Below are 25,589 nucleotides of genomic sequence, written 5' to 3' on the forward strand. Positions count from 1 at the left end.
AAAAAAAAAACATAAACAAAGCCTAATGTCAAATTGATACGGGAATAACTAACATAAACCGTCATTCAGAACATTTAGAGCAGGCATGATTCATTAGGAAAGTAAACAACATAGAGTGTTTAGGGTGGTGGGGGTGGTTTTAATTAATAACTAGCCTTTTGGCCCGTTCGATGCACGGGTTCTTACCTAAGTAATTTCATATGTTGGTGTGTTTTTCAGTAGTTGAAACTTTTAATATGAAATACGAAGTAATTGTTTCATTGCTAAACTTAAAAGGAAAAAAAAAAAAAAGAATAAGGGTAGAACTGTGAAAAAAGGATAAAGGAATTTAGTTACGTATATATACATGAAGATTGTAGTATATGACTTGACATATTGGTTTAAGTTATATTTTAAGTCAATGAAACATTTCATTTTCTTAATTGAATTTGCAAGTTGTATAATGCATAAAAACTTAAACAAAAATATTAAAAGGGGTGACATGTGTCATATGTGGTAGTGAATGACTTGTGATGACATGTATCATATGAAAAATTATGGTTTGTGTTTTTAAATACTAACTAATAAAGTATAGATATAGATAACTTTTTATACAAAAATTTAGGCCAATAACATGTTGACACATATCTGGATAACCTAGTAAAACAAGTTGCTAGCCATTGAGTTTTTATTCCCTAAAGTTGATATTATTCTACAAGATCGAAAGTTAAAATTATTAAAATAAAATCGCTCTAGAGTTAAGATTATTAAATTATAATTTCCTGTTATAATTCTAGAGAATTAAAAAAAAAAAAAAATCAACTCTAGAAAAAAACCACATTCCTTAAAAAAAAAAATTGCATACATTCTTCTCGGTTTAAGTTAATTTTCATTAAATCTAATATGAAGTCTATTAAATCTAATATGAAGTCTAAAATTACAAGCACTTGGTGCTATCTGAAACACAATACATAAGATGGATTGCTAAACACTGCCACAAAAAAATTATCACCATCGTCAACATTTAGTGTGAATGGACAACCATGTTGTTACTACTTCAACACCCCTTATCCTCCCCAGCGACCCACCACCCCTTCCGACCAGTGACAACCACCACAACCCTAACTGGTGACCTATTACATCCCCCTCAATAACGACCCACCGCCTTCCCTCGCTGGCAAGAAGGTGGTGTTTTTTTTTTTTTTTTTTTTTTTTTTTAATTTCCGGCAGCTGCAGCAATCGATTCTAGGCTCCGATTATCTTGCACGGTAACCGAAGCCCAAAGTCGTAACCGGAGGCTTCGATTACCGTGGTTGTCCAAAATAATAAAAAAAACCACCACCGAGGAAGGTGAGTTCATCCTTGAGGGGGATGTGGTGGGTCACTGATCAGAGTCGTGGTGGTGGTTATCACTGGTTAAATGGTGGTGATTGTCATCGATTAGGGTGGTGGTGTCAAGGTGTTATTGATTGGTGGCAACAGGTAAGATAGTGGTGAAAACTATGGGCCTGGTTGCCCATTCACACTAAATGTTGGTGGTTTAGATCACTTTTTATGGTGGTATTTAACACCCCCTATAAAATTGACTAAATTGTATTTGACCTATTGAGCTGCAATGGGCAAATGATGTAAACGGAATCCTTCCTAGAATCCTAGGTAACAAGAAATGAAGAAAGCACAAATAGTATTATAAGTCCAGTTATGTTACGAAGAGTAAGATTAGTCAACATATAATAAATAAATTAACAGCTTCAGGGAGAATAATTGTCAAAGATTGCATTTATTGACGCACATGAAAATCAAATTTAATACAAATTGAAAAAAATATATAACAGCCTAACACTTAAACCAATAATAATAGCTTAGCATACATTAGCTACGTATAAGCTGGCAAATTGATTGAACAGGCATGAAAATGGATCATAGTTCCTGCATCCTGATATGTCACGCTTATGTAATGCCAATTGAACTGTTTGTTTTGAACCACATATACCAATTAGATCAAACATACTATGACTAGCCTTTCTTTTTGGCTTTGGATCATTTGGCGATTTTTGAATGCTTGATAAGCCAATCAATGACGCTGTCTATGTTTACGGAGTCCTTGCATGAGATCATGTAACAGCAAACTTCTCTATCAGTGATTGATTGTAAGCCTCTGCAGCAGAAAGTAAGCACAGATAAAAAAAAAAAAAAAAAAAAAAAAAAAAAAAAAAAAAAAATCCAAACCATAAGAAAATCATACAAGCTAGAAACACATTCTAAATAGTTTAGTAACGACAAGTTAAGATAAGTTGAACCATAGCATAAGTGCAAATTTAATGATCTTACAGCTGATCCATTAAAGCTTGCTGAGTAAGAGCTTCTGACTTGTCAATTTTGTTGCCAAGAATGAGCAAGGGAATCCCAGTTAACGATGGCTTTTCCAGAAGTTCATGTAGCTCACTTTGGGATATCGGGATACTGTCTCTATCAGCAGCATCTACTACGTACCTATATGTGATGCAAAGAAGATTGAGTACTCTTTTGCTATTTGGCACCGTAATACAGATCAAAAAGACAGTCGCATAAATGTTGGTATTAAGCATCTGGGAAGACTCAAATGTTCCAGAGGCACAACCAAAGAAGAAAAAAAATCTATTCTGCAACGAGTTTCATGAATTAAAATAAACTAATCTTGCTAGTCATTACTAAATTACCATAACTTATCTTGCTAGTCATTAATAAAAAAAAGATTTAACACATATTTCAAGCTGAAGTATTTTTTCTATTAAACACAATAATGAGGCAATTCAATGACGACATGAATCGCCATAGTAACATAGTTTAGTAATCTGTACCGTTTAAAAGCTCAGAAGGTAATCACAATCTAGTGGGTTAAAATAAGCACACAAATAGGCTAGTTTGGGGTACACTGAGGAAAGGACAAAGTCGAAAGAAAGAACCTAGAGACACTGGTAGACTAAAAGGCTATTTAGTACTTGAAAAGATGTTCCCTTTGCAACGATTTGTTTCTATTTGTTCTAGTAAACATTGAATATCACACTAACACAATCAAAAGAGTTAAAAAGAGAAATGTAACAAGTCCATTGATTGAGAAAATTACACAATTGCAGTGACACCACGACAATAACGCTCCCACATTGAGCGAAACCTCCTCTGGCCTCCAAGGTCCCAAAGCTTTATAGTCACATTGCCCTTAGTAACTTTGCGCATATTAAATCCGACCTGGTTTTAAAGTGTAAGCTGTTACTTGCAAGACGATACACACTTTAAAAATTCTCTTTGTAAAGATACCTACAGTTGGAATCATGTCTTCACTGTATCCCCCGGTCTGTTAACAGATTAGCAACAATGGTCAAAAGAATCCAAAAAATTAAATTTAACAAGTAAGCAAAAAGTTATGCCAAAACTCACAGCAATTGCGTTAACAAGGGACGTTTTCCCTGCATTTTGAAGGCCAACAAGGGATAGCTCCATTTCCTGCTTAAAAAATAAGCTGACAGACAAATACAAAAACAAGAAATTATGAGCTTCAAGCAAGCAGTCATTATCTAACCCCTGCAACTGCAATTTTTATTTCGGTAGTATTTAAGCATGTATGAGTAGGAAAAAAAAAAACCTCAAGAAATCAGAAGAAAAGCATGACAAAATCACCATAGAAAGCTAATTTTAATGGGATTAGCCAACATGATCTTCCATGGTTTCTTATAATCATTTAACCCCCTACAATTGACATTTGGGTTTTACAAGAGCTTGACAAGAGCTTGACAGCTTTGTTCTAGTGTTGCATATAATTTTCATGTAATCTTACCTTATTACTCAATCCAAATTAGCCAAATCAGACCCAAACTAAAATCGATACAAAAAACCCAATTACGTCAAGAACCAATTAATCAAAGCCTTAATCCCATAAGAGGGGTCGGCTACATGAACCAAATTTGATTATTCCGTGTGGTCATCCACAAAAATCTTCCTCCACCAACCCTTACGATCCAAAACCTCATCCTCATGGAATTCCAAATACTTCATATCCTTTCTAACTCTTTCCAACCAAGAACCAAATCTAACTAATTTAAAGATTATTACTCCATCTATCTAAGAATACTTCACAGCTGACTATCAACAATTATTTTTAGAATAGTCATAGAATCAAATAAATTGATTGAAAGTGGAAAAAAAAAGTCACCAGTGTCTTAAAAAAGAAAGATTGATAAACAATTCACAAAGAATAAGAGCTGAAAAAATACAAGAAAAAAAAAGAAAATAAAGCATTTATTCGCTATTTTCAAAATGGCGAATGGCCATTTGCTATTGATCTCAATGTCTTTATTGTCTTGAGATTATGTAAAGACATCAAATAAGCCAAATCAGACATCAAATAAGCCAAATCAGACATCAAATAAGCCAAATCAGACACAAATATTATTAATACAAAATAACCAAATTACATCAAGAACAAATTTAACTAATCTGAGGACTAAAAATCCATCCATTCTAGAATATAGTTATTGCTGACTCTGAAATGGTTTTTTAGAGTGTCTATAAATGTTATTAAAATGATTTAAAATGGATGGAGACATAAAAATTTAGTAAAAGCTAAAGAGTGGGACATGGTTGATGTGATGGCGGGTGAACAAGATTAACCACTGACTTGTTCTTTAATTGGAAAGAATGGGACATTTATACATAGTAATGTCAATTGAACTAAACCAACACAATACTATATGGCTCATCACCCAACCAGATATAGCAAACTCAATCCAAACTGCACATTTACTAGGTTTATTTACATGCTACTAGTAGTAAAAGATACAAAGTACTCAATTTTGTAATCCATGGTAGAAATAATATCCCAAAGAACTTGGTTCATTCATAGAATCTGCAATAGTTTATTCTTATTTAAAAAAAAAAAACTTAATCTCTTTAAAATAAGAAATAAGAAATGGAGTCTTAGTCAGACATATAAACAAAATGTCAACAAGCTTTACAAACTTCCAGCTTTTAGTATCTATTGTGTTCAGGGTAGAATTTAAGCATCCCTGTTACTGAAAAACAAAAGTCTAATACCGAGCTTGCAATTGAATTTTGCATTTCTTCACTTCGCTCCTCCCACCCCACCCTGCCACCCTCCTTTTAATCATCCCGATGCACCATAGGCACTTACACAAGTTACAATTAACATTACATACTCTTTTGTCTATAATTAGAGAAATAAACAAAATTCAATTTCAAAAAAACAAAAGAGACGGGTCCATGTTTTAGTAAGGTTCTATGTTTAAGCTCTAAAACTTGTAGAAAATATTATTTCACATAGGCATTGGAATTCCAGCCAACTTCAATAAATTCAGCTCAATGATAAACATCACAGGCAAGTTCACATGTGATGCGGGAGCAATAGACCAATATGGGTATTCTTGAAAATTCATGGAATTTTAAGAAAGCCTACACTATCTTTTAGTTATAATTAATTATTAGGATTTTTTCCTATGGGTTTTTACCTTTCACTTGAAAGGATTTTTCCTATTTTTAGACTTTAAGAGTTTTAGCTATCAGGATATTTATTTATTTATTTAATTTATTTATGTTGGGAAAAATTTTGTAGTTGGTTAAAATATGATTAGTGAATATATTAGGATTAGGATTCTTAATATTTTATCTTATTTTAGGATAAAATTATTAGTTTTCTATCATATCATTGTACGATTTGTCACCCTATAAAAATGGGTGTATATCAATAATAGTGTAAGAATGAGAGAGATTTGTTTTGGGAATTAATCCTTTGAGCGTTGTTCGTTTGATTGTTAATAAAAAAGCATCACTTGTTGCAACTTGTGATCATCTTCTAGTTGCGACTAGGAAGAGACCCTCTATTCCTGCGATAATTAGAGTACTATCCTTTTAATTTTCGTGTAATTTCTTTAGTCCTTATTAAATTCCGAAGATCCAATGTTATTATAGCTTGTGAGCCTTGTGAGAGTCTTGAGAGATCCACATCATAATGGTGTACTGATAAGCTTTAGATGGAGATATTGATATTGCAGCAATGGCAATTATACTTGTATTCTTAACAAGCTAGAAGAAGACATTTTTTTATCCCAAAGAGATGTAGAAAAACTTACCGTTAATTATGATTCAATGTGTATCACCAATTCATAACAAAACAAACAAAACCTTTTTGTGAAAGGAAAAGAGGAGTTAACTATCAACCAAATTCAGGTCTTGAGATGCATAGACATAAAACCCAATGGACCCTCAATCAAAAGTCTTTAATATCAAAACCCATTGTATTGTTTTTTAAACACTTTGCACCATTGACCATGATCGGTGAAATTTACACAAGGAAAAACAAAACATGTGAGATCTAATTTGATAATTATAGATATCATTAATGATCTAATTTTGTGCCAACAAGCATGAAAGTGAATATGTTAGCATTCTATAAAAGAATAAAAAAAAAAATGGAGTATTTTTTCTACTTCATAGGTCACTCTTGAGGAAATTACAAAATCAAAATGAGATATTAAGAAGATTACAAATCAAAGTCTCTAACAATAAGGTAAATTATCACAACTAAAGCATTTTATTGTCCATTATAACAATTAGAGCATCTTATTTAATTTCCTAGACAATAAAGTTCATCAATCTCATTATAAATATTGCTTCATGTATATTATTGATGTGCTCGACATGTTTTCCCAATAATACGCTAAATCAATATGACCAAGAAATTACCTAGACAGCTTGTAAACCGAACCAAAAACAGCAACATAAAAAGGACAAGAACGACAAATGAAAACAACCACAACGCATATAAAATGGTATCATTAGTGAAAATGTCGATTTGAGCATCTTGTTTCCTAGGCAATGAAGGCTCATCATTCACGTTGAAACCATGTGTTCCGTTGATGTGTTTGACATGTTCTCCCAATATTTCACCATGGACTTTAAGTTTTGTATACACTAAATCAATAATGAGATTAATGACCTAACAATTACATCATAAGATCCATACTCATTACATAATACATAGTCATAGTACTATAGTAGACATAAGGGCGTCAAGAAAATTTCTACAAGTTCATTTTCGTGTCTCTACTCTCTAGAGGGTTCGGCGTAGGGAAACCAATTTCGGGTAAGAAATTATTGAATTCAAGGTTAGTGTCACCTCAACAAAGAGGAGAGGCTTACTAAACAGCTTCATAAATCGTAATGTCACATATTCGCCCTCCATTGCAATTTAGTTATCAGACAAGCGTAACATTCTCACCAGAAAGTTGAGACGAGCATGAAGTTTATCAAGTTTAACATGTCCACCGACTAGTCGACTACTAATATTTTCTTTAAAAAAAATTTTGAAGGAATAATTTTACACCATTTTAGCTTAATTGTTTATAGCTTACAGAAATTAGCCCTTCACCATAATTGGATTCCATAATACGAGTACTAATTAACCTAGGACTAAAACCAAATCCCTAAAATCCATAATCTCAAACAGCAGCAAAAGCAATCTAATTGATGAATATGGAGTGACTAAAAATTGAGCATAAAACTTCAATTTATTCTCAACTAAACCAAACATAACTCCAATAGTACCAATACCTAGATGCATAAAAACACAAATCAAAATCAAAATTCATAAACATAATACAATAGCTTAAACAAAAAATAAAAAAGTTAAAAATTGGAAAAATCAAAACTTGAGGAAGAAATTACCTTCGGAGCCAGTTGAGTAGAGAATCCCAAAGACCCATAATTCAAAATCTAGGGTTTCGTGGTATCAAATGCAAATGAAATCCTAAAAAGAAGAGCAAAGTAATACCCAGAAATAAGAAAAGATTGAGAAATTCAAAGAAAAACAAAGAAGAAAACGTTGTTGGGAAGCAATGGAAACTTCGCACATTTGGCGCTTTCCTTTTTCTGAAAAATGTGAATGTTGTTACCAAGTTGCCATTATCGGATGTACAAGTATGTGTTAACACCTCTTTTACACACATACACATTACATGAACATGTGGATCAGCCATATTATCAATCCATTTGCAAAATTGTGGTCTAGTCCGTTATGATTACATCCTTTACTTGGTCCAATGTGGTAGCCCTTAATTGATTATGTCCGATAAGGAATATATTGCACCAAAAAAAAAAAAAATTGCCGCAACAACACCAACTATGACAATGGTGCGTATAGCAGCACAATCTTTCGAGGGTGCACTCAACATCACACAGTATGCATTTAGGTGCACATAACAACATCAATGACATTGGAAAAATTTAGATTTTTATGAAAGTGAAATCTGAAGTATTTTTAATGCTTTTTTGTTTAAATGTATTTTTGTTTAATTCCATTCTACTTAATTTTCCATCTCATGTAATTAAGTAACCATTAAATAGATTTAGTTCGATAAGTTTTCGCCATTATTTTCCATTGTTTGTTTCTTCGATTACTTTTTTTTACATCTCATGTGATGATTGACTTAGTTTCTCTTCCATTATAATTAATTTTTTTCCCTTTAAATTATTCTCTCTCAACCTCCACAATTTAAGTGTTGTACATCAAAAACAAGAAAATCAATTTGGCACATCCTAAAATCCAATTCTAATATTATTTTGTAAATTAAGTATTTAAAATCATTTTGTGGGGTTTGGTTTTAGAAAGTTACCTATGTATCCTGAAATCTTAAAGAATAAAGGTATTTAAATGCTTTTTTTTTTTTTTAATCAATTTAGTGTTTAACTAAGTGGAAAGGGAAAGGAAACTAAGTCAATCGTGTGAGATCGATATTAGAAAAAGTAATTGGAGAAGCAAACAAAGGAAAATAATAGCACAATTTTTTTGAAGGAATCCGCTTAATAAAAGGGTGGAGGTTAAGAAATGCTTAAATAAAAAAAATAAATAAAAAAAAGTAAGGCTAATTTAGTCACGCATGATGGAAAATTATACTTCCTTCGTTTTCTTTTAGATGCAACACACATTTTTTCACGGTATTTAAGAAATGTGGGTTTCACATGATACAATACACTTTAAAATGGGATGAGAGGTTGTTAGAAGTGTAATTTAGTGGACCAAGTGCTTTAAATAAGAAAATAGTATAGTTTTTCCTTAAAGTAACTTTCCTTTTATAGTGTGTTGCAAGTATTGTGACATTTCCTTTTTAGGGAAATGTTGCAAGTAAAAGAAAACGGAGGAAGTATAAGTTTAAATAATGTTTAAACAATTATCGAAAATAATAAAGATTCCACTTGTTTCCATGGAACCTTAGTTCATTAGTGTCATTTATGCTAATATGTGCACCCAATTACATAGTTTGTGATGTAGACCACACCCTTATAAGATTGTGCTGCTACACGCATCTTTATCATAGTTAGTGTTTGCAGCCAAAAAAAAAAAAGTACAATGGAATATTGTACACCACCAATAGGGGAAACTAGGAGGGAAATTTTCTTCATCTTCCCACCCAAATGAATCTTGTGGCGGAAATATTTTCATATGGTGCGAAGAGAGAAAGTTATCTTCTATTCTAAACAAATTATTTCCCTTTCAAAAAGGAAAAAAAAAATTAATTTGTTTTATTATGTAATCTAACACCTTGGCCGCCATTGTTGCTTTTCTTTATCGCTTATAAATTTTTTTGTGAGTTTTGAAGATGATGATTCCAACTCAAACAATTGTAATCCTTCCATTGATAATGTTGAAGATTCAATTAGCAAGAAATTTATAACATCCTTTATAATTTCCATCTTAATTTTGTTATATTTTATGGTTTTTAGGTATTTTTATAAATTAGTTGGATAATTGTTATGAACATTAGGTATTTATTTTATAGATCGTATATAGTTCATTTGCTTATTAATTATGGAGAATGTACAAACTATAGATGAGGGGAGATAAAAACAACAACAAGGTTTATTGAATCATTAAACAATTTTTAGGATCATTTTTTCTTATTTGGAATTAAAATTGTAATTGATGTTAAACTTAGCATATCTTTAAACTAGAATCATTCTAAATTTATTTTCACCCAGCCTCTACTATTTTTAAAGATTAAAGACATCACAAATAATTCACAATTTACAAACACGACAATTGCATAGTTTATTGGCAACTTTTAGTAATTAAGTTCTAATATTTTTTTAAATATATTTTAATATAAGAAATTGAATCAAAATAAAAATTTATTACGGAGTATAATTTCAATAAGTCACGACTTACCAATAACTCATCATAATAGGAAAAATTATTTTTTTTCCTCCATAGTTTTTGACTTATTTTTTATAACAAATTATTTCAATTTTTTCATAAATTTTACTAAGTATGTCAAAATAAAAAGCAGAGTTTTTATGTTTTTTTAGTTATTTGAGGAAAAAAGTTTGTAGTTAATAGAAGTAAATTATGACATAGGCATATTTTATTCAATAAGTCACAACTTATACCGTCAATAACTTTAAAATTTGATTTATAAATCTTTTTTTTGAATCATACAACATTTAGAAGACCATTAAATAATTTATAGGATCATTTTTGCATTATTATTGCACTAAATATGTGGTTGATGTTGTACTTAACCTATTTCACTAATTAACTAGTACGAAGTATCATATTAATTTTTTTGTACACCTTCTGATTTTTTGATACCCTTAGTGAATTATTAGTATGTGTGTTATATTGATGAATTAGTTGGCATAATCCTACCCATTTAAAGTTTTGTCGTTAAATTGTATGGTGCTATATAACAAGGGATGAGTTACTCGTCCATACTACAATCATACATTAATTTTTAATACAATGATCAATGTGTGAGGATTATAATGTTGATATATACGTGGTTGATAGACTTAGGCCCTGTTCTCATTGATTGAACTGAGCTGAGCTGAGCTGAAATGAACTGAACTGAGCTGAACTTAACTGAACTTAACTTATTAATTAGTGATTTTTGACTACGGATAAGTGATCTTTGATTATTTATTATTATTATACTTATGTGTATATACAAATCTACATATTAAAATATTTAAGAAAAATATACTATTATTATTTACTGATTATTATTATTATTTATTATTATTATTATTATTATTATTATTATTATTATTATCATTATCATCGCCATTGTAATAAGAGCTTAAAAGAATAAAGTTTGGCTTTATATCATTAGCAATATGATTAGACATAAATCGAACTGAACTGAGCTGAGCTGAACTGAACTGAACTGAGCCGAACTGAACTAAAAATAAACGAATGAGAACAGACCCTTAACCACCTTCATTAGAGACGTGGTTGATGGACTTAACCCTTAGTGAGCTATTAGTAAATATTTTCATATTAATAATGGATTAGTTGGAATATCTCTCAAGAAGTTTTTGTACCGTCATTATGTCGTGCAATATAGAGCGATGACTTAATCATCCACATAACAATCATATTTAATTTGTTATAACATCAACTGATGTGTGTATATTGTATCAGAATAATATGAATTATCATGACAGTAAATGTGTTTCATGTATATTCTTAATGGTTTATATTTTATTTCAATTTTAATTTTTAATAATTTTTAAAAAATAACGCTTCTAATAAGTTCATAATAAAAAGTGTAATAATTTTATTTCAATTTTGGAAAAATTGCGAAAAATAATATAACCTTTGGCCCGTTCTTTTTTAATAATACAACCTTTTGATTGATTCTTAATATTATAAGCTTTGGGGGGTGTCAATTTTAAACAAGACATTACTTGTTGGTAACCTGTTTTTGAAGGTCACCGTGACACGTGTTATTGTTTTATTGGGTTTTCAATATAATTAATAAATTAAATAATTATTATTAAAGAAATAAAAAAAAAAAAACCAAACCACCCAACCACCACCACCCAGCCACCTCCTCTCCCCTCCCCCAAACTTACCTGGCACCCTCAGGCCTCGACGACGACTGTACGTCTGGTAATCAATATCCTCACCGTCCGCCAACCACTTCCCCCTTAACCCCGACATTCCTCTTTCCTCCATCGCGACAACAGCCAAGCCAAACCCTAACCCCCTTTCCTTCTTAACCACCACAAAACCACCCTAATCCCAGCAACCACCACGCCACCTCCTCTTCCCTCCCCCACGCAGCACCCATGAGTCCATGACAGCGAGGATAGCCGGCAACCAACTCCTCCGCCGCCGACTGACTCAATTACCCCCTAACCTTAACCTCCCCTTTCCCCCTGTCAACTTCCCCTTTCCCAACCACCACCAAAACCACCCTAATTTACGCAATCAGCCACCACACAACCGCCGAAACACCACTAAACTAACTCCTTCCCTTTCTTAGACCCCGATAACAACGTCCCTCCCTTTTCCTTGCCTGAAAAGCCCCCCCACTTCACATCCCTTGCATCGAAAAAAATGTCCCCTGTTGTGTTGCGTCGCGGTGAGGCTCGCGTGTCAGGGGAAGGGAAGCTCGATCATAAAGGTTGGTCGGCCGCCGCAGGGGGGTGGGTAGGGTTTGTTCGCCGGGGAAGGGCGGGCTGCCATGGTGGAATGGTGGTTGTTGGGGGTTAAAAAGGGGGTTGCCTTTTTTCTTTGTCTTTTTAAATCTAAAATTAATTATTTAAATAAAAAAATTTAATTTAATATTTAAACCAATTACCTGATGACACGTGTAATGGGTAACCGGTTTTAAAGGTTACAAGTTTTTTGTCTTATTTAAAATTGACACCCCCAAAGGTTATATTATTAAGAATTAATCAAAAGGTTGCATTATATTATTAAAAAAGAACGGGCTAAAGGTTGTATTATTTTCCGCAATTTTTCCTTCAATTTTAATAAGTCACAACTTTGTCTCCTATAACTTTGAAATTAAATATTTTGAAGTCAATTTTTTAAAGGAAAAATTGACAAGACTAATCTCAACTTTGCCTCATTCGCTCAAAATAATCGCAACTTTGGATTATTTTTTAATAATCCGAATTTTGATATGAATTTGCTCCTAATGGTCCCAATCAGTCATCTAACTTGTTATAACAACTTATATGACACGTGTCGGTTCCTTATTGGTAAAATAATAAAAACATTTTTTTTAAAAAATAAAGTCATTTTCTTAAGGAAAAAAAAACTGTTAATAAAAAAAATTAAGAAAACCATCCCACCAAGCCACTAGCCCCAACCACCTTCTCCACTGCCCAGCTCGAGTGCCCGACCCTGCCCCCAAATCCGGCCATGCGCGGAGCCCCTCCACCCTCATCGCCGCCGCGCCGTCCCCCTCCCTCTGAACCACCAACCCTCCTCCCCCACGAAACCCTTTAAAATCAACGGCCCACTATCGAGTCAGCCGTAGTGTTTCTTCTCTACTCCCTCACTTCTTGCCCTGTTATCAACAAACCACTATCGTTGATGATGTTATGGCTCTTGTTATTGGCTTTTGCCACGGTGGTATGTGGTTTGGGCGCCGAAAATCGGTCGGGATTTTGTTATAGTGGTTGTGGTACAGTGGTAAAGGTGGGTGTTAAGCTGGGGAGGTTAAGTGGTGGAGGTGGTTGGGTTGGTGTTGGTGGCTCAAGGGAGGTAGGGTAGTGGAGGGGGCTGGGTCGTTGGTGATGGTGATTGGTGGCTTGATGGTTGACATTGTTAATTTTTTTATTATTTTTTTTGAAGAAAGTGTTATTTTTTTGAACAATAATTAAGTGTTAATTGGTAACAAATAATCATGTTTTTAAATAAAATTAAAATTAAATCTTATTTCTGACCAATCACGTGGTGACACGTGTAAATTAAAATCTGAAAAAAAAAAAAAATTTACCTACTCAACAGATTACCGGTCACTTGGGACCATTAGGAGCAAATTCATATCAAAGTTCGGATTATAAAAAATAATCTAAATTTGGGATTATTTTGAGCGAATAAGGCAAAGTTGAGATTATTTTCGTCAATTTTTACTTTTTAAAATCCCGCATTATGGGCCTGTTCTCTTCAGCTTAAGTTCAATTCAGTTCCTAATTTCCTCCTTTCATATTATATTCAGTTCAGTTCAGCTCAATTTAGTAAATCAGAATAAGCCCTATCAATTGATTTGATCTACGTTTGTGACAAGTTAATGGATAAGTTTTTAGGGTAATTTTATTTTGTTTATATTATAGACACGGTTGATTGGGATATAACTAGTATCATTTTGGATTGATTTAACCCTCCATCATATTTTCATAACCCTTGGTGAATCATTTATGATTTCACAAATACGAGTCTGATACATAATTTTTTTTTTTTTTTAAAAAATAAATGTTAAATTATCATGATTATGTACATTTCTCTTGTCCAAATTAGATGGCTTAGCTCGGAATTTCGTTTTCCAAGGCTTTATTTTTTATTGCATTCAGATCCAAAGCAAATGGTCTTGAAAAAAAATATATAAAAATAGCTTTGGATTGGATCTGTATTTGGGTCACGTAGCAAACATTTATTCCATAAACCAACCAAGTAGAGGGTATTAGCATGTTCTTTAATGAAATATATTTTATTATGTATGACAACACTTGTGTGGATGTCAAGTAAATTTCATTATACCGTTAACTATAATATGATATTGTAAAATATAATTTGATCTTTCTTAGCGCAAATTATTGTAGGTAGGATTTAGGAGTAAGGGTTTAGGGTGTTAAATAGTCTAGGATGATAAGGTAGGTATTTAAATTTATTTCTTGTAATTATATATGTTATAATGGTATTGATTTTGGTTGTGGTTATATAATTTGATGTATTGACAAAAATCTACATAGAATTCTTGTTCTTTTAGATGTATTACTTTCTAGTGGAAAAGTTTCTAAAAATATTGCTTTAATTTCTTTTATAAATTCTATAATGATTTCTGCTTCATAGTATCAAATTTGTCTACATGTTTACATTTGTCTCTTTGTGTCTTAAGAAATTGTGTCCTGGTCTATTAATTTTAAATCTACTGTAATATCAATTGGCAGGGCAGTCAAATTGTGATTACTTCTTATTTACATCATATGTTTTGTAGTAAATTTTGAAATAGAAAATTTACTTTAAAACAAAAAGAGCGATTTCCCTCAATAATGTTAAAACAAACACAAATTCCCACTATACACCCATTTAAAAGCAAATTCTCAAAACCGTCCATGTTGGATTGGTATTTGGTTTGGCTTAAAACCGCTACCAACATTAGCGGTTTTGTTTTTTTTTTTTTTCAGAAAAAGCAAAGAGACCCGTTATTTATGAAATTAGGTCTCTTTCAACTTACAGTAATAGACCCTAATAGTGGACGCTCTCTTTCCTGTTATTGGCTAAAATATGGTATCAGCAAAGAGACCTCCTTTTTTATTGACAGGTCTCTTTGCCTCCCTACTTATTTTTAAAAAAGGTTAAGGAAGAAAAGAGACCTGTTTATTGAAATAGGCGGTCTCTTTTCTGAAACTTCCAATGGATGACTTTGAGTTGGAGCAAACTGACCATGCTATTAATCAATGCATAGATGAATAATGGACTGACTATATGGGTTCACCTCATAGAGAGAGTGATACTGACAGGGAACCTGATACTCAAATAGTGACTGCAAGTGTGAGAGGAGCTGGGAGAGGTTGGGGAGCTAGGAGAGGGAAAGGGAAAGGGAGGGGCAATGCTAGAGGCAGAGGCAGGGGAGCTGGTAGAGGGAGAGGCAGAGGAGTTTTGACTGAGACATGTAGAGGAAATGGGAGAGGGAGAGCTAGGGTTAACACAGCAGACTACTGGTTTAACATTTCTCCCACTCCATGGGATCCAAACCAACCCATTGAGCAACCCATTGAGGAACCTGCATCACAAATACCATCTCAGTTGTTTACACAACAAGCACAACCGCCTCACCCATCAACCCAATCACTTTTGTAACCTATTCAAAACATAGGACATTTTGCTAGGGGTAGTAAAACTTTGAGTGAAAAAGAGTCTGCTGAATCTTCCAAAGTGTCAGTTTCTATAAGAGGAGATGGAGTTGTTAGTAGTAGTAGTAGTGCAAGTGGCAGTGAGCAAAATGCATCTTCTGGGGTTGTGAGCACTAGAAGGAGTTTGACTGTTAGCCTTAGGGATGATGATGACCAGGCTTTGAGTTTGCAAGATGATGAAGCAAGATGAAGGGTACAGCCCAACTGTGGTTGAAGATGAAGACACTGATGAGAGTGTGGATACAAAAGAAGATAATGAGGGAGATGATTATGGTCCTTTGACTAAGGATGGCTTTGATCCATTTGAGGAACCTATTTTTGAGTGTGAAAATGACATGGACAACTATTTTGCAAAGTTATACAACAATGGGGAAGTATATCAGGATGAGGGCTTTGGTAAAATTGTTTTGAAGCCATGGCAGTTGTTCGCAGATAAGCAGCATTTGAGAGATGTTGTAAGGGACTACTGTATACAATGTGGATTTGCTGTGATTGTTGATTATGCAATCAACTTTAGGTATTCAGTTTCATGCTCAGATGTAACACCCTAGAAATTCCTTTCCTTTAAAATACACTTTACCCTCTTTAAAACACGATTTAGGAATATCTAAGACATTAGCGCCACCGTAAAAACGGCTGTAGACACCCATTTGTGTCTCCCCAAAACCAAACCCAGTGATGAATGCCTTGTGCATCGTGTTATTATCGAATTAGGTGAAAGTGATTCGAAAGTCAAGTGTCGCGGTTTAGTTTTAATTAATTTCTAAATAAGGGGAAAATGACTTTATTTATTTGAAAACGTCCATTTCAGTTTATTTTGGTCCATGATAAGGGTCCAATAATGGTGTAGTTGGATGGGGCTTGAAAAGACCTTTCCAACGATATATTATAAGCCCAATTCCGATGAATAATGAGGGAGTTATGGCCAAAATACTAAACTCGGCCCAGTGCTTTATTTTAATACGGCCCAATGATCTAGAGGAGGGCCGAATATTAATTATAATTCCTAAAATTATTAGGATTAATTATAGTTTTCTAGAAGTTTCTGGAAAGTTCCTTTTAATTCTAATATTGATAGGATTAATAATTAATTATCTTTAAAGGTTTTTTATTTGGAATAAAATATTATTTTGTTATCTTAAAATATGTATTTTATCTTCTGTACGGATTCCGTAGATCAAGTTGATTAAAGATCGGATTCCGTGTGAAGAAAAACGCGCTTATACAGGCTGTCGCCAGACGACAAGTCTGTCGCCACGCGACAGACCCTGTCGCCTCGCGACAGATATTGTCGCGTCGCGACAGAGTTAATTCCTGGCGACAGCGTGGAGTTTTATTCCTTATCAAATTCCGTGATTTTCCGGATTATTTTCATTATAAATAGCGTCCGAACTCCTGTTTTCAGAATCATCAATCACTATCAATTCTCTCTTTTCTCTCTTGAGCAATATATGCTTTCTTTCTCTCTTTTTCTAAGCTAGTTTTTACATACAATATTCCGCATACATTAGACTTAGAATCACCTATCCAAGTTCGAAGTTGCCTTCGCCCTAGATGTGCAAGGTTTGATAATTTCTGAGGGTTTGGTCCAAAACTAGTCAAAACTTTATTTAATTTGATTCCAATTTGATTCTTTAATTGTTCTTTATTTATTTTCATTGAAGTTTACTAACTTGTGTATTTTGTTATTAGAAAGAGGTACGAGGCTTCAAAGTAAGTAGATTAGCTTACTCCCTATTTCTTTCACAATGTAGATTGCATGTTTATTATTGTTTAATGCTTCCTAGTATCAAGTTAGGATTTTTTAATGCTTTCTAGTATCATGTTTAGGATGCCTTTACTCTTTCTAATATCATGTTAGTACCATGTTAGGTTTAAAGCTTTGATCTTTATTACTTAGTGAAATGCTAGGATTTGTTATTAATCTTGTTAGTATCATGCCTAGGATCTTGCTATTATTATCAAGCTTTATTATGCCTTATCATGCTATTATCATCATCGTTATTATTTAATATTTATTATTCTTATGTTGCTTGATATATATTTTTATTGTTATTGCCTGATCACGCCTTTTATGCAGGTTTAAAGGGAATTTGTACTTGAAATCACGCTTAATAAGATAATTAATAATTTGGTTTAGGCTAATGTGATTTTAATTCAAGTGATCGCCAATAATAGTATTATTTGTGCATTAATTTCAACCAACATAGATAAACAGGTTAGGATCAATATAATGTTTGTATGTTATTCGAAAAGCGCGCATGAATATGAGCAGAACAAAGTAGAGGCCTATTTTATAGGGCGGGTCCTTTCTTTTGTAGATTGGATTCGTACCCTCATCCCCGGACCCTATTTGGTTCAAGACCTTATGGAGTATTTGACGGTCCTTTGGATTGTCTTTTGGGTACAAGTTCCTTAAAACTTGTTGGCGAGTCTTTTTGCTCTTTGTCTTTCCCTTTGGAACGCCACCGTACTTTAGTGTATGATCACAGTGGGGTTCAAGTTTGGGATTATCATAATGCTTGAAATATTCCCTACAGTTTTTGGCGACTCCACTGGGGAGGATTTCTATTTATATTCCTGAAATTTATTAAATTTTGGCAATTATTTAGAATGAGCGGATGAGACTCGAAAAATTCTAAGTTTTTCATGTGCGTGATTTGATTAACATTATTGTCATATGCATTAAAAGGTCCTCATGGGAGTACCCCATGAGTCAATCCATAGGAATTTTACACGTAGGAAATTTGAGAAATATCTTTCATGACTAGAATCGAAAAGATGATGCGAAATCTGGAAAATTCGAAGAACACAGAAACTTGCCAAGGCATGTAGGAACTAGCGTCTAGAAAACAGGGCTTGTCGCCCGTAAAAAGTTTCTGTCACCTGGCGACAGTTCTGTCGCTTGGCGACAGAAGCTTTTTTGCGGCGACAGTCCCTGTAGTCTGGCGCCAAGTTCTTCCAATACTGAGCCAGGGGTCTGTCTTCTTGCTTTAACCATTTCTAGTGTTGTTGGCTCGATTTTGCTTATTGATTGAGTCATTTTCTCACTTTTCTGAACCCATATGTGTTCTACATATGGATATAACCCTCTGGGGGTTCCTGCTTCGCCTGCCCAATGGAATATTCCACTATCTTGTGCAAAGTTCAGATTTGGGGACGTGTAAGTTTTGTGAATCCACCAAACCGTGGCGTCGAGTTCGATTTCATCACGAACTCGCGGAATCTTGTCCATTCGCTCCAACCCTCCCGGTAGGCTTGTGTGCAATGCATGTGGATTCTCAACCATGGACCTTTTTTGACTTAACCCATATCCTCGAACTTTAGAGAACTAGAGCCATGGTTAGGTTGCAAACTCATCATGTTGTGACTATGTGATCTACGTGTACTTTTTGCTTGTATATATTATATGTGTGTTAACCGTTTGTTTGACTTGTGTTAAAGACTAATAAATTGACTAATGACTAAAAGGACTTTGTCTAATTAATTAATTAATTAATCTTGAATTAATTAAAGACTAATAATTTAATCAATTCGACTTAGTACGACTTTAGGCATGTCCATTTAGAGTAAAATTACTGGGAACAGTCCAGATTAATGTTCCAGCAATGGCGCAGGAGTTTGGATTGTGGCGCTGCAGTTTAGTGTCTGTCGCCCGGCGACAATTTTTTCGTCTGGCGACAGGCTCTAAACGGCGGCGACAGTTCTATTGTTTTAGCAACAGTCCAGTTTTCTTGCTCGAGTCACCACGACGAGTCTAATTAATAGTCTACTAATCGGATTAATCAGTTTGTTAATATCTCAAACCATGTTCAAGTCTTTAATTGAGTCTAGGCATTTAAAAGTCCATGGTCGCACACTAGTAGTCAACGCATGTCACTCACATACACATAAAGCACACACATAACATGTTTGTCACGTTATGACCATGATTAGAGAGTCTTGAATGCGTGTTTTCCGTCATTTTTTTTGGGGGGGTAAGTCGGATATTAATCCTCCAATTTAATTTCCCTTAATATATATATAATATATACCCCATCATTTTTTTTTGATTAAACATAAGGTCAAGTCAATTAGAGTCAAATATTAAAACAAAATATGGTTTAAATTACAGCGCGTGGTCAAGAAAGGAAGGGCGGTTAATCAAAGACAATACTTTCGTTCAAGTCTTACTTTTCGACAAACCAATCGGTAGGAAAAGGAAGGCTAAGAAGGCAATGGCTAGTCAAGAAGAACTTAATGAAGTCAGGGGACAGGTAGCCAACTTGGCTGAGATGTTGCAAAACCTATCGCTGCAAATAAATAACCCTGAGAAACAGAAACAAATGGACCTAATCCAGGAAAGTTTGGGCAAGCTATCCAACGATTTCAGATTTCAAGAGATTAGCTCCCAAGGGGTCTCGGTGGATAAGGATCTTCTTCCACAAAAATTCAATCCCAACGACATCCCTAAGTTCAAGGCTATGGATAATCCTTATTTTCATTTAAGGGCTTTTGAAACTGTAATGGGCATTAAGGGGATAGATAGAAAAGCTTTTCATTCTGTGTTTTCATTATCCTTAGAAGCTGTATGTCAACAGTGGTACTTTTCACTTGATAAAGAAAAGACCTCTAGTTGGGAATCTATTGTGAGCGCTTTCATTAAAAGGTATAAATGCAATATACAAGTTGAAACCGATCACAGAGAATTAGAAATGCTGAAACAAAAAGAAAATGAGGGTTTTACCTCTTTCTTCAATAAATGGAGGGAAACCACTGCAAAAATGGTCGAAGTGCCTAGTGAAAAGGAATCCGTTAGGATGTTCATTAAGAACCTCCAAGAAAAATATTCCAAGCATCTCAAATACCAAAGCAACCTAAATACTTTCAAAGCAGTATATGACATTGGAATCAACATTGAGGATGACCTCACTAAACAAAAAATTGCTAGTAACAACTCAAGTAGTGGCTAGAAAAATAAGAAGAACGACAATCCTTCTTCATCCAAATCTACCCACTCAAATAATGTTAGCACTTTTCCTCTTAATGAAGTATTAGCAATGAATAATAACCAAGGACAAAAGAAACCATTTAGGAAGAACTATACTCCTATTGGTATGAGTTATGACACCGCGTTCGATCGTTTACATGCAAAAGGTCTTATAACTCCCATTGGACCATTTGGAGATCCACCTGTCGAAAGGAGAACGGCTAGCTGGAACCCAAATGCACATTGCAAATATCACCAGGGTAGAGGACATCCTACAGAAAATTGTTGGAGGTTAAAAGAAGCCATTCAAGATTTGATTGATAGTAACAAGCTCCCATTACCTCCTGCAAGTAAGAAGCCAAGTATTAATACTGCACCACTATCGGATTCTTTGGCTATTTCTGACGAAGAAAACCAAGAGGATCCATCTAATCTCATAGAGCCTATCGAGAACATCGAAGAAGAAATCTTCGAAGATGCTCTCGAATCCTCCGGTCAAGAACCCGCGACTAAGCAAGAAGTATTGGCATTAACGTTAGTACTTTCAGAATTGAAAGAATTTATGTCACAAACCTTCGAAGCTATAAAGAAGCAAAATGACCTGCTTAAGCGAAAGAAACCCTTTTCTTTCCAAGTAATTGACACCCCCAAAAAGAACAATAAGAAGTACACTCCAATTGGGACGTCATACACAAACATGTTCAAAATGCTCTTCGAGAATGGAAAAGTCCAACCCCTCGAGCCTAGACCATTTGAATCGCTGAAAAGGACAGACAAATATTACTGTGCATATCATCAATCAGGAGGACATACAATAGAGCAATGCTTTAAGTTTAGAGATTTGGTTCAACGTTTGATTGATGAGAAAAAGTTAGTTCAATTTCCACAGGATGCCATGATAAATGGAGTATGGGACAGTGATGATGAGGATGTTTACCTTAAAGATATTGAAGAAACTCCTCTATCAACAATATACCCAGTAAGTGACATTTGGGATGAGGAAGATTCACCTATAGATGTCCTCACTAGGTCCGGGTGAGTACAACCTCCCATTTTAACGCAACCCATACCTTCTATCCAGCAAATTCCCATGCCTATTATAGAAGACAACGATGTTGTCAAGCAGCTAAAAAAGACTAAGGTAGAGATGAATGTATGGAAACTCTTAGCCACGTCTCGAGAACATAGAATAGCAGTTATGGATGCACTGGCTAAAGTAGGCATAGATTCGGACACCACTCCTGAGGGACTTGCAAACTTCCTCACAAGTGATCTCCCAAGTCTAATTAATTTAGTCACTTTTTCTGATAAAGATCTACCCCCGGAAGGTGACAAACACAATAAAGCTCTAAACCTCACAGTCATATGCAAAAGAATGAATGTCCCTATGACCCTTGTTGATAACGGTTCGGCAATTAATGTATGCCCACTTAGAACTGCAAGAATGTTGGGAATAAGAGATGAGGATTTATCCCCATCAACCTAAGGAATAAGAGCCTATGATAATTCACGACGACAAGCATTAGGGACAATTACTATGAATATAACAGCAGGCGCAATTGAACATGCCACTACATTTCAGGTAGTAGATATCAAAGCTTCTTTCAACCTGCTATTAGGGCGCCCTTGGCTTCATGATCTAAAGGCCGTCCCTTCGTCTCTCCATCAACAAGTAAAGGCTATAGTTGGAGGCATTCCAATCACCATTGATGCTTCATGATGAGTGACATTTTTGGCACTCATTTGGTTTCTTTTTGGATGATTTTGATTTCATTTTATCTCTCTTTTCTTTAGTTTTCCTTGGTTTTATTCTTGTTTTCCTCATTTTATGCTTTTTGTAGTTTATTTCTCTTTTTCATGTCTTTTTCTAGTTTATTTGTTATTTTTCTCTTTTACTTGCTTTTTATCTTTTGCTTGTAGGTGGTAATCGATTGTCCTAGAATTCCCGAGCCTCCTCTCTACGATTTTTCATTGCTTTTATGCCTAGAGAAGGTGCAAGAAGTTTAAAGTCAAAGGTGGATCCAAGGGGCAAGCTTCAAGGCTTTGTTTATGCCTTATTCATGGCTTTCATTCTTCAAGAAGTTCAAGAAAGTTTCTGCCCACCTTGTCCTCCATCATCATCATCCTAGGTGCGTGCATCACTTGAGCTAGGACAAAGAGAAGAAGGGGAGGAAACCCAGGCACGTGCGGGCGCACACAGGGAGTGTGCGGCCGCACATTGGTCGTGTGCGGCCGCACACTAGGAACGTGCGGGCGCACATGCCTGGGTGTGTCCCGTGCGCGCCTTTCTCCCTCCTCCGAGCGCCCGCACTTATGAGGGTCTATTTTTGGGCGTCATTACCAACCTCCTCCTTGTATATATAGTTATTTCTACCTATTTTTTGAAAAAGGAAGTTTTAGATTGAATTAGATAGTTAGTTTTTGGAGAATTTTTAGAGAGAGAAACTCAAGAACTAGAGAGAGAAACTCATGATCTTTGGTGTTTGTTTAAGAATTCATCATTGTATTTGATCTTTTGATCAAAGTTTTGTAAGGATCTTCTTCTTAATCTCAATTCAAGTTTGATTTTAGTTGATTTCATTAGTTTTTCATGTTGTTGATGATTGATTTGGTTATTGATTGAATTTTGATTGATTTTGATTGATTGTTGGTTTAATCTTTGAATTCAAGCATGTTGATGATGAATTTGATGAATGTTGTAGTTTTGATCTCCATTTCTATGGCTAGTGAGTAGTTCTCTAGCTAGGGAGATGGTGAAGCATGCATGAATGATGGAATAGTGTAATTTGGGGATAATTGATGGAGTTGATGATATGATTAAATTGGTTGATTTTTCATGTGCATGTGTGTGATTAGTTGAGGTTTGGCCATCTTTGATTAATGCACTAGATTGCATTGTAAGTTTGCTATGACACGGACCATTGATTAGTAGACTTGCAATTTCACGATTGAGGTGCTTTGTTATGTTCCCTAGTTAGTATTTAGCGTAGTTGACGCTAGTTAGACCTCTAGGTGAACCACCTTAGCATGCTCTTTTGGATACATGATAATTTTCCCTCATATCGATTGACTTAGTCGGTTTGACCTCCCAAATTACCAATTCCATTGTGAATGTATGTGGATCCATTGCCCTAGTGTTTTTAGATCGATTAAATACAAGTTTGCATACCTAGTTTAGACCTAGTCCTACTTCAAACCCCTTTTGTTTCCGAAATATCTTGATCTAAACTTCGTGCACTTAACATCATTCCCTTGGGATTCGACCTTGACTTGCCGCTACACTATTAGGGGTTGGTTAAGCTATAAATATTGTTTGATAGGGCGAGGTGGTAGCCCAACGACCTACCATTCCTAGCCACATCAAAATGGCGCTGTTGCCGGGGAGTGGTGCTTGAGTGTATGTTGTTTTTGAGTCTATTTCATTTTTTTGATAAAATACAAAAAGATTTTGTTTCTCTAGGCTACATTTGTAGCCGTGCTACTAACATTTTTGTGTGAGTTTTGCATGCATGGAACCCGTGATCGTCCCCTTGTTCCCCTTGATCCGGAAATAGAAAGGACTATTTCAAGAAGAAGAGTGGATATTAGATCTTTGGCTTATAGCTCTTCGAGTGAAGAAGAAATTCAAGTAGAACAAGGAATGGGTGAACATCCTAGAATAGCCTTGAAGGAGCTTGGAGTGCCCGGGGCATATAGATTTGAAAGTGGAATTGCTCCACCAACTACCCCGGCAAATGACTTCGAAATCCGTCCGGCAATGATCACCTTGATCGAGAGAAGGCAATATAGTGGGGCTAAGAATGAAAGCCCATTGAACCATTTGAAAGAATTTGAAAAATATTGCAACACTATCAAAGTCAATGGGGTCTCTCAAGAATTCATCCGCCTCAAGTTGTTCCCCTTTTCTCTAATAGGAAGATCTTTGGAGTGGCTAGACAAGGAGGTGAAGCCCAACTCCTTGAGAACTTGGGATGATGTTACAAAGGCTTTCTTGTCCCGTTTCTATCCCCAAAAGAAGACGGCGGAGGCAAGAGCCTTGATTCAAGGGTTCAAGCAAAGGCCAAATGAAAGTCTCTATGAAGCATGGGAGAGATTTAAAGAGTATCAAAGGGAGTGTCCTCATCATGGAATCCCCACATACCAAGTGATCCAAATCTTCTATGGCGGTTTAAGTCCCCAAGGCAAATCATGCCTTGATGGAGGGGCCGGGGGCCCTATCATGAACAAAACCGAGGAAGAAGTTGTGGACATCATTGAGGATGTGGTGACATATTATAGGGATTGGCAAGATGGGGAGAGAGACTCTTCAAGCAAACAATCTTCATTGTATTCGGTGGACCATCTCAATGCAATCAACAACCTTTCCTCTCAAATGACAAATTTAGGAAAGGAGGTCACCGCAATCAAAGCTAAGTTTGAGAGCACTTCTACCTCTTCTCAAGCTTCCAATCTTCCCTCCCAATTTAAGGGGAGAGGTACTCCTTCTAACTCTCAACCCCCTCCCTCTTCACATAATATGCCTTTGGGTTGCTTGTTTTGTGATGCATGTGGATCGTATGATCATGATTCTAGTGCTTGTCCTAATGAATGTGTTGATGAGTTTGACAATGAATGTGAACTTGTCAATTTTGTGTCAAACAACAATGTTCAAAGGTTTGATAATCAAAAAGGCCAATGGAATAGGAATTACCAAAACCAAGGCAATTTTGACAACTATAATCAT

At 34.9% G+C, this 25,589-nt stretch overlaps 1 protein-coding gene and 1 non-coding gene across 3 annotated transcripts; both read right to left on the reverse strand.

Annotated features, from left to right (window-relative positions):
- Positions 1 to 1,710: 1,710 nt before the first annotated feature.
- LOC145595239 (ADP-ribosylation factor-like protein 8c) lies at positions 1,711 to 7,943 on the reverse strand. Of its 2 annotated transcripts, XM_081651620.1 has the most exons (7): positions 7,881 to 7,943; positions 7,696 to 7,777; positions 3,397 to 3,478; positions 3,281 to 3,313; positions 3,086 to 3,207; positions 2,311 to 2,472; positions 1,711 to 2,137 (listed from the first exon to the last, which is right to left on the reverse strand). In XM_081651620.1, exons 2-7 carry the CDS (start codon positions 7,731 to 7,733, stop codon positions 2,020 to 2,022), a joined length of 555 nt encoding a protein of 184 aa, XP_081507746.1. In that variant the 5' UTR covers positions 7,734 to 7,777; positions 7,881 to 7,943; the 3' UTR covers positions 1,711 to 2,019. The 2 variants fall into 2 exon arrangements, with proteins under 2 accessions (XP_081507746.1, XP_081507745.1); XM_081651619.1 differs by having other exon boundaries at positions 7,696 to 7,916.
- Positions 7,944 to 24,891: 16,948 nt separating this feature from the next.
- LOC145596217 (small nucleolar RNA R71) lies at positions 24,892 to 24,997 on the reverse strand. Its single transcript, XR_014103091.1, has one exon. It is a non-coding gene; the product is annotated as a small nucleolar RNA R71 (small nucleolar RNA).
- Between the last annotated feature and the right edge of the window lie 592 nt (positions 24,998 to 25,589).

This window comes from Chenopodium album, chromosome 19 (genome assembly GCF_948465745.1).
Source record: "Chenopodium album chromosome 19, dcCheAlbu1.1, whole genome shotgun sequence".
Taxonomy (NCBI): domain Eukaryota; kingdom Viridiplantae; phylum Streptophyta; class Magnoliopsida; order Caryophyllales; family Amaranthaceae; genus Chenopodium; species Chenopodium album.

What these genes read in the sequence shown, in the direction of transcription:
- LOC145595239 (XM_081651620.1), bottom strand. Translation starts at nt 7,733, where the DNA reads ATGGGTCTTTGGGATTCTCTACTCAACTGGCTCCGAAG. An exon ending in GTGAAGACATGATTCCAACT is followed by an intron (nt 3,208 to 3,280) that starts GTAGGTATCTTT and finishes CTTTAAAACCAG; the next exon opens with GTCGGATTTAATATGCGCAA. An exon ending in CGTGGTGTCACTGCAATTGT is followed by an intron (nt 2,473 to 3,085) that starts GTAATTTTCTCA and finishes CATCACATATAG; the next exon opens with GTACGTAGTAGATGCTGCTG.